Source organism: Danio rerio, chromosome 21 (genome assembly GCF_052040795.2).
Source record: "Danio rerio strain M-AB ecotype USA chromosome 21, GRCz13ab, whole genome shotgun sequence".
NCBI classification, from domain to species: Eukaryota; Metazoa; Chordata; class Actinopteri; order Cypriniformes; family Danionidae; genus Danio; species Danio rerio.
Window position 1 is genome coordinate 331,472 of NC_141041.1, and position 13,529 is coordinate 345,000.

The 13,529-nt window shown below is 41.6% G+C and overlaps 2 protein-coding genes across 6 annotated transcripts in view; both read right to left on the reverse strand.

Moving 5' to 3' along the window:
• Nucleotides 1-685: 685 nt before the first annotated feature.
• bhmt (betaine--homocysteine S-methyltransferase) lies at nt 686-9,135 on the reverse strand. 5 transcript variants are annotated; one of them, NM_001012480.2, is given in 8 exon segments: nt 686-1,113; nt 1,463-1,691; nt 1,970-2,152; nt 2,397-2,544; nt 6,855-7,046; nt 7,168-7,280; nt 8,494-8,626; nt 8,988-9,135. In NM_001012480.2, coding segments are annotated over 8 exon segments (1,203 nt in total). In that variant the 5' UTR covers nt 9,012-9,135; the 3' UTR covers nt 686-932.
• The window catches only part of rad23b (RAD23 homolog B, nucleotide excision repair protein), a 250,111-nt gene continuing 241,055 nt past the window's right edge, over nt 4,474-13,529 (reverse strand). Inside the window, exon 7 of the transcript XR_015519514.1 lies at nt 4,474-4,975. The gene's annotated coding sequence lies outside the window, so the exon portion shown is untranslated. The remainder of the gene's footprint in view (nt 4,976-13,529) is intronic.

Below are 13,529 nucleotides of genomic sequence, written 5' to 3' on the forward strand. Positions count from 1 at the left end.
CAAATAAATTGAGTCTGGTTTGTTAAATTATTTATAAATAATGCAGTATTAATAGTATAAGTGGAATAATTGACTCCAGTTTGTTGAATTATTAGAAAAGAATGCACAGTGTAATTAATTTAAGCAGATTAATTGACTCCGGTTTGTTGAATTATTGGAAACTAATACAAACTTTAAGAACTATAACTGGAATAATTAACTCCTGTGTGTTAAATTACAAGACATTAATACACATGTAAGTAGTATAAATTGACTCATATTTGTTGAATTATTAGAAAAGAATGCACAGAATAATTAACATAAGCGTTGACTTTGGTTTGTTGAAATATTAGACAGTAATGCACAGTAAAAGTAGTATAAGCAGAATAATTGACACCGCTTTGTTGAATTATTAGGAAGTAAAGCAGAAATTAATGCACAATATTAATCATTAAAGCAGATTAATTGACTCCTGTCTGTTGATTTATTAGCAGATAATACTTACTATGAGCAGTATAAGTGGAGTAATTGACTTATTCATTAATGATACACACCTGACTCTTAACAGACACTCCGCTTGACCACATCACCACTTCAGATGTGTTACTCTCGAATAACTCAGTGACCCGTCCTCAATTCTTCCCTATGTTAATAAAGACAATGCTTCACACATTCGCTGCTGATTGATCAATAACAGACACTGATCGACAGATATTGATGATGATGGTTTATTGATCATCAGAATGTAAACACTGGAGTGCTGTGAACATCTGGAATGCAGCTGTGCCGCTTCAACACCACATCAGGGCAGGCACATGGAGAACACCTGCGGCAGGTGTGTGTGTGTGTTTCTCCAGAGCTCTCTCTGTGTGTGTGTGTGTGTGTGTGTGTGTGTGCGGCTGCAGTAAACAGAGGTGTTGATCATGTAAATTCTCTGGTCTCCTCAGTGTGTCTCAGTGTTTAGCGTCCGCCTGCTGGAACAGTGGCCGCAGCTGCTCCGCCGTGGTGGCCTCCTTCTGCTGCATGAGGGCCGCGTGACCCCTGGTGACCCCCCAACCGTCTGGAGTGGACATGGAGGGGCAGAGTGGACGACCAGACGCCGGCTTCAGCTTCTCCCAGTAGTCACGGCGAGCCCTGCACAACACACACACACACATATCAGAATAACATAAACACACAGACACACATCAAAAATACACAACACACAAACAAAGATCAGAAACACACTATACATAAACACACACACACACACATCAGACACAAACACTATACGTCAACACTTTTACACACACACACACACACACACACACACACACAAATTACGGAAGCTATACATCGACACACACACACACACACACACACACACACACACACACACACACACACACAAAAATTACGGAAGCTATACATCGACACACACACACACACACACACACACACACACAGAGTAGTATTGACTGTATTATTGTCTATGGTTTCTCACCTGGCCCTGACCCAGGGTTTGGTGTGCATCTCCAGGCCGCTGCCCCACAGGCCGTGTTTTTGTGAGGCTTCGGGCAGGAATCCTCTCTCGGCCGACAGCTCTTCAGCTACAGCGCGGATGTGGTACGGCTCGAACCCGCAGCAGCCACCGATGTAGCGGATTCCAGCTTTATAGGCCTCTCTGGCGTACTGCTGCATCTCCCAGCGCGTCAGGATCCGCGGCTCCAGAGCTGGACAACCACAACAACACAATCAGAAACACACAACAACATCAGCAGCAAAAACATCATACACATCAGGATGTAAGTGAGCATGTGTGTCTTTGTGTGTTGTGCATGTGTGTATGTGTTTGGGTAGTGTGTGTTTTAATGTGTGTGTCTTTGTGTGTTTGCATGAGTGTATTGTGCATGTGTGTATGTGAGTAAGGGGGTAGGGTTAAGGGTTAATTTGTGTGTATTTTGTGTTATTCTGTGTTGTCCCTGTGTGTTTATTTTGTGTATGTGTGTACCGAATGGGAACTCGGGCAGGTCAATGAAGCCCTGGCAGCTGCAGTCGGGTGTGTGGTACGCCAGCGGCTGCGTCATATAATGCGCTTTCAGACCCGCTTTCTCCACTGCAGCCTTCATCATCACCACAGTCTTCACACAGGTCAGGGGGTCAAAGTGACAGTTCACACCCACAATATCAGCTCCTGAAACACACACACACACAACAGATCACATACACAGCCAAACACAGAGAGAGCATGTGTGTGTGCTTATACTTTGTTTTCCTAATGTTGTGGAACCAAATGTCCCCACAAGTATAGCAATACTAGATAATTTTTACCTTGTGTGTTCATTTTCTTGATCTTTATCAAGAGAGCTGCTCAAAAATCAGCCAGAGTGAAGTGTTGAGAGCACATGAAGATAGCTGTAGGTGTGTGTAAGACTCACCTGCTTTCACCAGTCTGACGGCACACTCTCCAGGTGTAACTCCATGCATGTCTCCGTCAGGTCCAATACACAGAGTCGCTGCTACAGGCTTTCCTGTGGCCTTCAGAACCTGGACGGCCCATTCAGCCTCCTCCACATGCTCAAAGTACTGCAATCCAAATTAATATTAAATTCATTACATTTATATAGTGCTTGTCCAGGCACTTGTGGGACACATCACTATACTGGAGCATTATCAGGACACATCACTATACTGGAGTATTATCAGGATGCATCACTATACTGGAGTATCAGGACACATCACTATACTGGAGCATTATCAGGACACATCACTATACTGGAGTATCAGGACACATCACTATACTGGAGTATTATCAGGACACATCATTATACTGGAGTATTATCAGGACACATCACTATACTGGAGTATTATCAGGATGCATCACTATACTGGAGTATCAGGACACATCACTATACTGGAGTATCAGGACACATCACTATACTGGAGTATTATCAGGACACATTACTATACTGGAGTATTATCAGGATGCATCACTATACTGGAGTATCAGGACACATCACTATACTGGAGTATTATCAGGACACATCACTATACTGGAGTATCAGGACACATCACTATACTGGAGTATCAGGACACATCACTATACTGGAGTATTATCAGGACACATTACTATACTGGAGTATTATCAGGATGCATCACTATACTGGAGTATCAGGACACATCACTATACTGGAGTATTATCAGGACACATCACTATACTGGAGTATCAGGACACATCACTATACTGGAGTATTATCAGGACACATCACTATACTGGAGTATTATCAGGATGCATCACTATACTGGAGTATCAGGACACATCACTATACTGGAGTATCAGGACACATCACTATACTGGAGTATCAGGACACATCACTATACTGGGGTATTATCAGGACACATCACTATACTGGAGTATTATCAGGACACATCACTATACTGGAGTATTATCAGGACACATCACTATACTGGAGTATTACCAGGACACATCACTATACAGGAGCATAAGGACACATCACTATACTGGAGTATTATCAGGACACATCACTATACTGGAGCATCAGGACACATCACTATACTGGAGTATCAGGACACATCACTATACTGGAGCATCAGGACACATCACTATACTGGAGTATCAGGACACATCACTATACTGGAGTATTACCAGGACACATCACTATACAGGAGCATAAGGACACATCACTAAACTGGAGTATCAGGACACATCACTATACTGGAGTATTATCAGGACACATCACTATACTGGAGTATTATCAGGACACATCACTATACTGGAGCATCAGGACACATCACTATACTGGGGTATTATCAGGACACATCACTATACTGGAGCATAAGGACACATCACTATACTGGAGTATTATCAGGACACATCACTATACTGGAGTATTATCAGGACACATCACTATACTGGAGCATAAGGACACATCACTATACTGGAGTATCAGGACACATCACTATACTGGAGCATAAGGACTAGGGTTGTAACGGTATGAATTTTTCACGGTATGATAATCGTCTAAAACAATACCACGGTTTGACGGTTTCGCGGTATACGGTATGTTACAAATGTTACAAAATAATAGAACAGTGAAGCAAATTTGACTTTTTCCATACAATATATTTTCAGTTACTATAAACAACACCACTTACAATGAACAAATAAAAATAAGAAAATAATAAATAATGTGTCAAAGTCCAAATAAACATGGTGCAAATCCTCAGTAAAAAATAGATATAAATATTTAAATATTTATACTATAAATAGTTAAATAACGAAACTACATTCAATATGGAACATCCTTAGGTTTTATGTGCCAGCATGGATTTGGATGTGGTTGTATGCAATGCAGACAAACAGCTGCATCTTCATTTGCGTCTTTTGAAAACAGCAAGAGCAGCAGTTCGTCTTTGCTGTGTCACTGTTTTGTCATGTTTCTGTGCTGCTGTGCATGCAAAAGTACTTAGTATGAGAATTATTTCATGCAAAACTTTTTTTTTTTGCGTAAATGTATGCCTTTCTCTCATTCCGTGTTGTTCAAAAAGCTTGGTCCACAAACAAAAGCGAAACCTATGCTTATTGGTTGTGATATAGCGAGTTTAAACCAATCTGGGCATGGAGGAGGGACAATGCATCAATGTATTATGTCTGATTTGTCCGGAGACACAGTGACGAGCGTTTCTTTGTCAAATCAGCGTTGTCAAATGTTGATGACGTAACCGCACTGATTCCGGAGCCTCTGAAAGTCCGCGAATGTTATGTGATACAGCACTGGAAAGCTGAGATTCTCTTCTTTATGCCAATCTTTGAATTGTATGAATCGGATCAGCGGATCAAAAGTTATTAAACATTTAAGAGCAATACTTATTTTTAGCCGCGGGCGGCTGTCTCGGTCTTTAAGGGTTAAAACCGTTGATATGCAATTGTTCATGGTATGATAATCGTGCACTTTCAAATCGTGGTAAACCGTCATACCGGTATATTGTTACAACCCTAATAAGGACACATCACTATACTGGAGAATCAGGACACATCACTATACTGGAGCATAAGGACACATCACTATACTGGAGTATTATCAGGACACATCACTATACTGGAGCATCAGGACACATCACTATACTGGAGTATCAGGACACATCACTATACTGGAGTATTATCAGGACACATCACTATACTGGAGTATTATCAGGACACATCACTATACTGGAGTATTATCAGGACACATCACTATACTGGAGTATTATCAGGACACATCACTATACTGGAGTATTATCAGGACACATCACTATACTGGGGTATTATCAGGACACATCACTATACTGGAGCATCAGGACACATCACTATACTGGAGTATTATCAGGACACATCACTATACTGGAGTATTACCAGGACACATCACTATACTGGAGCATAAGGACACATCACTAAACTGGAGTATCAGGACACATCACTATACTGGAGTATTATCAGGACACATCACTATACTGGAGCATTATCAGGACACATCACTATACTGGAGTATTATCAGGATGCATCACTATACTGGAGTATCAGGACACATCACTATACTGGAGTATCAGGACACATCACTATACTGGAGTATTATCAGGACACATCACTATACTGGAGTATTATCAGGATGCATCACTATACTGGAGTATCAGGACACATCACTATACTGGAGTATCAGGACACATCACTATACTGGAGTATCAGGACACATCACTATACTGGGGTATTATCAGGACACATCACTATACTGGAGTATTATCAGGACACATCACTATACTGGAGTATTATCAGGACACATCACTATACTGGAGTATTACCAGGACACATCACTATACAGGAGCATAAGGACACATCACTATACTGGAGTATTATCAGGACACATCACTATACTGGAGCATCAGGACACATCACTATACTGGAGTATCAGGACACATCACTATACTGGAGCATCAGGACACATCACTATACTGGAGTATCAGGACACATCACTATACTGGAGTATTACCAGGACACATCACTATACAGGAGCATAAGGACACATCACTAAACTGGAGTATCAGGACACATCACTATACTGGAGTATTATCAGGACACATCACTATACTGGAGTATTATCAGGACACATCACTATACTGGAGCATCAGGACACATCACTATACTGGGGTATTATCAGGACACATCACTATACTGGAGCATAAGGACACATCACTATACTGGAGTATCAGGACACATCACTATACTGGAGCATAAGGACACATCACTATACTGGAGTATTATCAGGACACATCACTATACTGGAGCATCAGGACACATCACTATACTGGAGTATCAGGACACATCACTATACTGGAGTATTATCAGGACACATCACTATACTGGAGTATTATCAGGACACATCACTATACTGGAGTATTATCAGGACACATCACTATACTGGAGTATTATCAGGACACATCACTATACTGGAGTATTATCAGGACACATCACTATACTGGGGTATTATCAGGACACATCACTATACTGGAGCATCAGGACACATCACTATACTGGAGTATTATCAGGACACATCACTATACTGGAGTATTACCAGGACACATCACTATACAGGAGCATAAGGACACATCACTAAACTGGAGTATCAGGACACATCACTATACTGGAGTATTATCAGGACACATCACTATACTGGAGCATCAGGACACATCACTATACTGGGGTATTATCAGGACACATCACTATACTGGAGTATCAGGACACATCACTATACTGGAGTATTATCAGGACACATCACTATACTGGAGCATCAGGACACATCACTATACTGGGGTATTATCAGGACACAGGTGTGTGTTCTTACCTCAGCGATCAGCAGGTCCACATTCTTCTTGATGAAGACATCCAGCTGTTTCTTGAAGGTCTTCTTCACCTCCTCTTCACTCTTGCAGCTCAGGTATGAAGGCGTCTGCGAGACTCCGCCCGCCACCAGCGCATCGCCCTCATTGGCCACTTCTCTGGCCAGGTCACAGGCCGCCTCATTGATCTGCTGGCCCTGGAGAGGGAGACGAGCACACCATGGCCAGAATGTGAGTGTGACAGTGACTGTGTGTGTGTGTGTGTGTGTGTGTGTGTGTGTGTGTGTGTGTGTGTGTGTGTGTGTGTGTCAGACTCACAGTGAAGCTCAGTTTGTTGCCTCTGTTCTCCAGCTTGTCGTCACTGGCGTAGAAAGTGAACGTCTGCATGACATTTGAGCCAGCGCGCAAGAACTCCCGGTGCAGCTGCCGCACTACACACACACACACACACACACACACATACATGCTAACATGAGATGGTAAGAAGAGTCCAGGGCATGCTGAACATCTGAAGATACTACAGTAGTAATCTGTAATAATGAAGTGTAGACTAGAAGGCACAACACTACTATACTACTATGTATAAATGATGATTACACGCTCCAAATTTGACATTTTGACTGCATATTCTGCTATTGCACATGCAGACCAACCCTTATCTGTTTAAATATCTTCATTACCGTCTCCAGACTTTACATTTTGTCTGTATATACTTCTATTATGTTTGGAATATAGTAGATCCAGCAGGTTGTTATCGCAAAATAAAGCCGGAGAGGTTTATAAGAGCACATGTGAAGTGCTGAAAAAGTCTTCAGGTGGAGACTGAAGGCTTTATTCTGAGAAAATAACCGTCTGGATGTACTTTATCCTGATTATTACACTGCTCCTGGCCACAAAACGTAAATATTAGACACAAAGCATTGCTCTGAGCTGAAATAGTGTATAAATTCTTTAATTAAATGCAAAGCTGACAGAATGAAAACAGCTGATGGAGTATACACTGACCTGCTCGTTATTCAGACACTAGATGGCGCTAAACAGTGAAAAAGCACAGCATGACAGACAGATATGAGTGTGAGTGTGTGTGTGTGTGTGTGTATGGATGAAGGTATTCACTGATGGTGAGTCTCAGTTCCTGGATGAGTGTGTGTTGTTCACTAGTGCTTATCTGGGAATAACAGACCTTGAAATGTCGCAACTGACCAATCCAAATCGATTATTCCAGACAGTGGTGTAATCACTTCTGATTGGTCAATCGCATGTGGTTCTGTCAGCTTTGCATGCAAGTAAAGAATTAATAAACTATTATGGCTCAGAATATAGACATCCATAACATTACACAAACTTTACAGTGTGTTTCTTTATAAATATTCTGATTACACACAGCAAACATAACATATTGGTCTGTATTTACTGCTGTTATACATAACTTGTATAACTTAATATATATTTCATTTTGTGTGTGTGTGTGTGTGTGTGTGTGTGTGTGTGTGTGTGTGTGTGTGTGTCTGTCAGTCTATTCGTGTGTGTTTGTCAGTCAGTCTATTAGTGTGTGTGTGTGTGTGTGTTAGTATATGTGTTAGTATGTCTGTCTGTGTGTATGTTAGTATGTCAGTATGTGTGTGTGTCAGTGAAGTGTCTGACCGGCCTCCGGGTGCTCCGCAGCGGCCTCTGGTGTCCAGGGTCCGGCCTTCACATACCCGCGCTTCTCCAGAGCGAACACGAACCCTCCGTCTCCAATCACCACCTCACCCGCGTTCAGGCGCTCCAGAACTCCCTAAAAAAACACACACACACACACACACCACACACACACCACACACACACGCCATATAAAGCAAAATCCAGCAGAACACACACTGATACAGCAGCAGAGACGCGAACGAACGCTGTTGGAACCGTGTGCGCCTTTCTCTTCCTCAGTCTTTATTCACTCTAACACACATTTAACACACTTTTAATACTTTTCTTAGTGTGTGTGCGTTTGCGTGCACAATCGAGCTGTTTATTAATAACTGGACTGAACTAAACTCTTGCAGGATCTCGTGCGTCGAGCGCGTCTCTCCGTTAACGCGAAAATAACGCGCCTATAAAGCATGCAATGACTGTGTGTGTGTTTGTGGTTAGCTGAAACTCACCCGTTTGGATCCGACTGGTGCCATGTTGATCTGATTCAGGAACAGCAGATGGAGAGTTTGAGGAGAGCCGAGAGAGAGTGCGCGGAGAGCCGCTGGAGACGCGCTTTTAAAGCACAGCTGGAGGGGTGTGTGTGTGTGTGTGTGTGTGTGTGTGTGGTTCTGTAAGTGATCGCCCCTTCTAACCTTTACTAGTTCAGTGTGTAACTGGTTAATGTTTATCTTCTAAACCGGGAGCATCAATACCATCATGGAGACGTTCAATAACGCGTCTGATCGCTGACGGCAGCAGAAACAGCTCCAGTGTACCGCTTTAAACCCTTCATCCTCTTCACTTCAGCTGTTTCTGAGCCAAAAAAAGAAGGAAAGCCTGTTCTCAATTTTCCTCCTCATTCACTGAAAACAGACTCTCAGATATCAGCGTGCAACACTAGTTTCTGTGCGCAAAACTCGTATATTTACAGCTGAAATCATTAAAGACTCTGCTGGAGGACCACAGTTTGAGCACTAATAAACACTAATGTAGTGACTGAGCTTCAGCACTATTCTTCAGCACATTAGATTACATTCATTTATTATTTCCTTTAGCTTAAGTCCTTTATTCGTCAGGGGTCTCCACAGTGGAACGAACCGCCAACTATTCCAGCATATGTTTTACACAGCGGATGCCTATCCAGCTGCAACCCAGTACTGAAAACACCCATACACACTCATTCACACACACACTCATACACTACGGCCAGTGTAGTTCATCAGTTCCCCTATAGCGCATGTGTTTGGACTGTGGGGGAAACCGGAGCACCCGGAGGAAACCCACACCAACACGGGGAGAACATGCAAACTCCACACAGAAACACCAACTGACCCAGCCGAGACTCAAACCAGAGACCTTCTTGCTGAGCCACCGTGCCGCACTTTTTTATTTTCACTAAAGTTACTTGACACATTAAAGTAAACACATGTTGATGCTTTCTGTGGATATAAAATCACTTTGGATTGATCTGCACAGTAAAAATAGACAATAATGAAATAGAATCCATCTCTAACAGGGAATGTTCTCAGAATATTCCATAATAATGAAAATATATTTCATTTATAATGCGCTTTTCTTAGACCCAAAGCACTACAATAATAGAGAAATTAAGCATGCAATAAAATATGAAAAAATATCAAATATAAACACAGTAGAATAATCGAGAATCTAAAAATGCAGTCTTAAAAAGATGAGTTTTGAGCACTAGTTCTTCATGACGTTCTTAAAAAGTTGTACAAATGTTAGCATATAACGTTATTAAAGTAACATTTTTGCAACATTCTTTTAACATTGACAGAATTGCATTCTTATACTTTGTAAATGTTCTAATAACATTTAAAATCATGTTCTGAGGAGTTATGGTGGCGCAGTGGGTAGCATGTTCACCTCACAGCAAGAAGGTCACTGGTTTGAGCCTCGGCTGGGTCAGTTGGTGTTTCTGTGTGGAGTTTGCATGTTCTCCCCGTGTTGGTGTGGGTTTCCTCCGGGTGCTCCGGTTTCCCCCACAGTCCAAACACATGTGCTATAGGGGAACTGATCAACTACACTGGCCGAAGTGTATGACTGTGTTTGTGTATGGGTGTTTCCCAGCAATAGGTTGAAGTTGGAAGGGCATCCGATGTGTTAAACATATGCTGGATAAATTGGCGGTTCATTCAGCTGTGGCCTGATTAACAAAAGGAACTAAGCCGAAAAGAAAATGAATGAATGAATAAACAGTAAAATAATCAAGAATCTAAAAACTCAGTCTCAAAAAGATACCGTCTTAAAACTAGCTAGTTCTTCATAACGTTCTTAAAAAGTTGTGCAAATGTTAGCATGTACGTTATTAAAGTACCATTTTTGCAACATTCTTTTAACATTGACAGAAGTGTGTTCTAATACGTCGAGAATGTTTTAATCACATTTAAATGATGTTCTGAGAACACTAATGTAGTTGTACTGGGTTGAAGCTGGAAGGGCATCCGCTGAGTAAAGCATGTGCTGAAATAGTTGTTGGTTCATTCCGCTGTGGTGACCTCTGATTAATAACCCAGCAGACACACAATGTCCTAAGATGCAAATATTAGGTCAGATTTAAGTCGGCAGCAACATCTGAGAACAACATTATTCTGATGTTCAATAACGGCTTGAAATTACGTTGATATTTGGATGATTTTAGGTTGTTGGAATGTGACCAAAATTTAATGTCGAGGCAACATCTTAAACCAGCGTCATACAGACGTCAGATACTAATATTTATTCATCAGGTATGGCAACCAAAATCCAACATCTGATAGACGTCATATTGGTAACATCCACACAACGCCAAGCTGTGGCACTATTTGACGTTGATATTTGGTTGGTGTTAGGTTGCGTTGGAAAGTAACCAAAATGCAACGTTCAACATTGATGTCAGATTGATGTTGGTTTCTATTGTCAACCTGATTTTCAATTACAAACAGAATGCAACATGCCTCAACTTTGGGGTGTAATGTCAATCTGACGTCATGTTGACATCCTGTGCAGGAGAATAAATAAACAAACAAATGAATGAATGAATGAACGTTAATGTAGCACGAGATGAAAACGTTCTGAAAATGTTTTATTATAACTTAAAAGTAACATTATTACAACGTCTAACAACATTGTGAACATTCTAAGTAACAACATTGGGTGGCGTGGTGGCGCAGTGTTTAGCGCTGTGGCCTCACAACAAGAAGGTCGCTGGTTCGAGCCTCAGCTGGGTCAGTTTCTGTGTGGAGTTTGCATGTTCTCCCCGTGTTGGCGTTGGTTTCCTCCAGGTGCTCCGGTTTCCCCCACAGTCCAAACACATGCGCTATAGGGGAACTGATCAACTACACTGGCCGTAGTGTATGAGTGTGTGTGTGTGTGTGTGTGTGTGTGTGTTTGTATGGGTGTTTCCCAGTTCTGGGTTGCAGCTGGAAGACATGTAAAACATATGCTGGAATAGTTGGCGGTTCATTCCGCTGTGGGGACTCTTGATTAATAAGGGACTGAGCTGAAGGAGAATAAAGTTAGAACATTAAATAAATAACATGACGTCGGTTCATGTGAACATTCACTGGGGCAGAGTGAAAGCACAACACACTGTGTTTAAGGACACCGCTCAGCCAACTAGCTCCGTTGTGTTCATATATTCTTACTTTATATATTAACATATCATAATATATAGCTCCCGTTTCCCCCACAAGTCCAAACACATGCGGTACGGTGCAGCTGGAAGAGCATCCGCTGTGTAAATGTGCTGGGATAGTTAGCGGTTCATTCCACTGTGGTGACCAAGGATTAATAAAGTGACTAAGCTGAAGGAAAATGAAGGAGTGCATCATATTATGTAATACATATTCATAAATATTATAATACAGAAATAACTCAATACAACACACAGCAGCATATACTCCAGCATGCGACAGATACAGCAGTGTGCAGCAGTTTAATGCGTGTGTGTGTGTGTGTGTGTGTGTGTTTGCAGACGTGTTATTGATCATTGATCATGTTGATCAGATTATCTGCTGTTTGTGATGCAGAGACTTTGATCATGTGAACATGCTTGCCTTGACATATTTACTGAGCTCAAACATTCCTCACACACACACACACACGTACACACACACAGAGTCACACACACACACACAGGGTTGCTGCAATCTTTGTTTGTCCAGCAGATTGCTTGTTCACTCAGACTGTTTATGAAAGATATAATATTGCAGGTCTTCATTATTGCAGATACAGCAGATGCTGAGCACGCGCACACACACACACACACACACACACACACACACATCAGAAGGAAAGCGTAGAAAGTATTTGAAAGGTGTTGAGTTGTGGTCATGTGTTCAGTGTTTCTATAACTTGTTTATTGATGTTAGCGCACATGAGTGTGTCAGGAGACGCGACTCCAGAGCTGATAAACACAACAACAACAACACAAACAACAACATTATCATTGTGTATGTGAGTGTGTGTGTATGCATGTGTGTTTTTGAGTGTTTGTTTTTTATTGTGGCTGTGTGTTTATTTTTCATATGTTTGTTTATGAATGGTTGTGTGTGAGTGTTTCTGTGTGTGTGTGTGTGTGTGTGTTTAAGAGTGTGTATGTGTCTATTGTGTGTGTGTTTGGGTATTGTGTATGTGACTCAGTGTGAGGATGTGCATTTTTGAGTGTTTTTGTGTGTGTCTGTTGTGTGTGTGTTTAGGTGTTGCGTATGTGAGTTAGTGTGTGTATATGGGTAAGTGTGTGCATGTGTGTTATTGAGTGTGTGTGTGTGTGCTCAAGAGTAGTGAGTATTGAGTATTATGCTGTATAACACTGATGCATTTACATGTCATTTGTGGATGTGTGTGTGTAAACGTAACTCTGTTGTGCATTAAGTCATTGCTCAGCGGACACACAACACCATATGTTAATATCAGGTTAGATTTAGGTTGTTAAGTCAGGTGACCAAAATTCAATGTCTAGTCAGCATCTAAGGTCAGCGTTACGCCGATGTCCAATAACATCGTGAAGT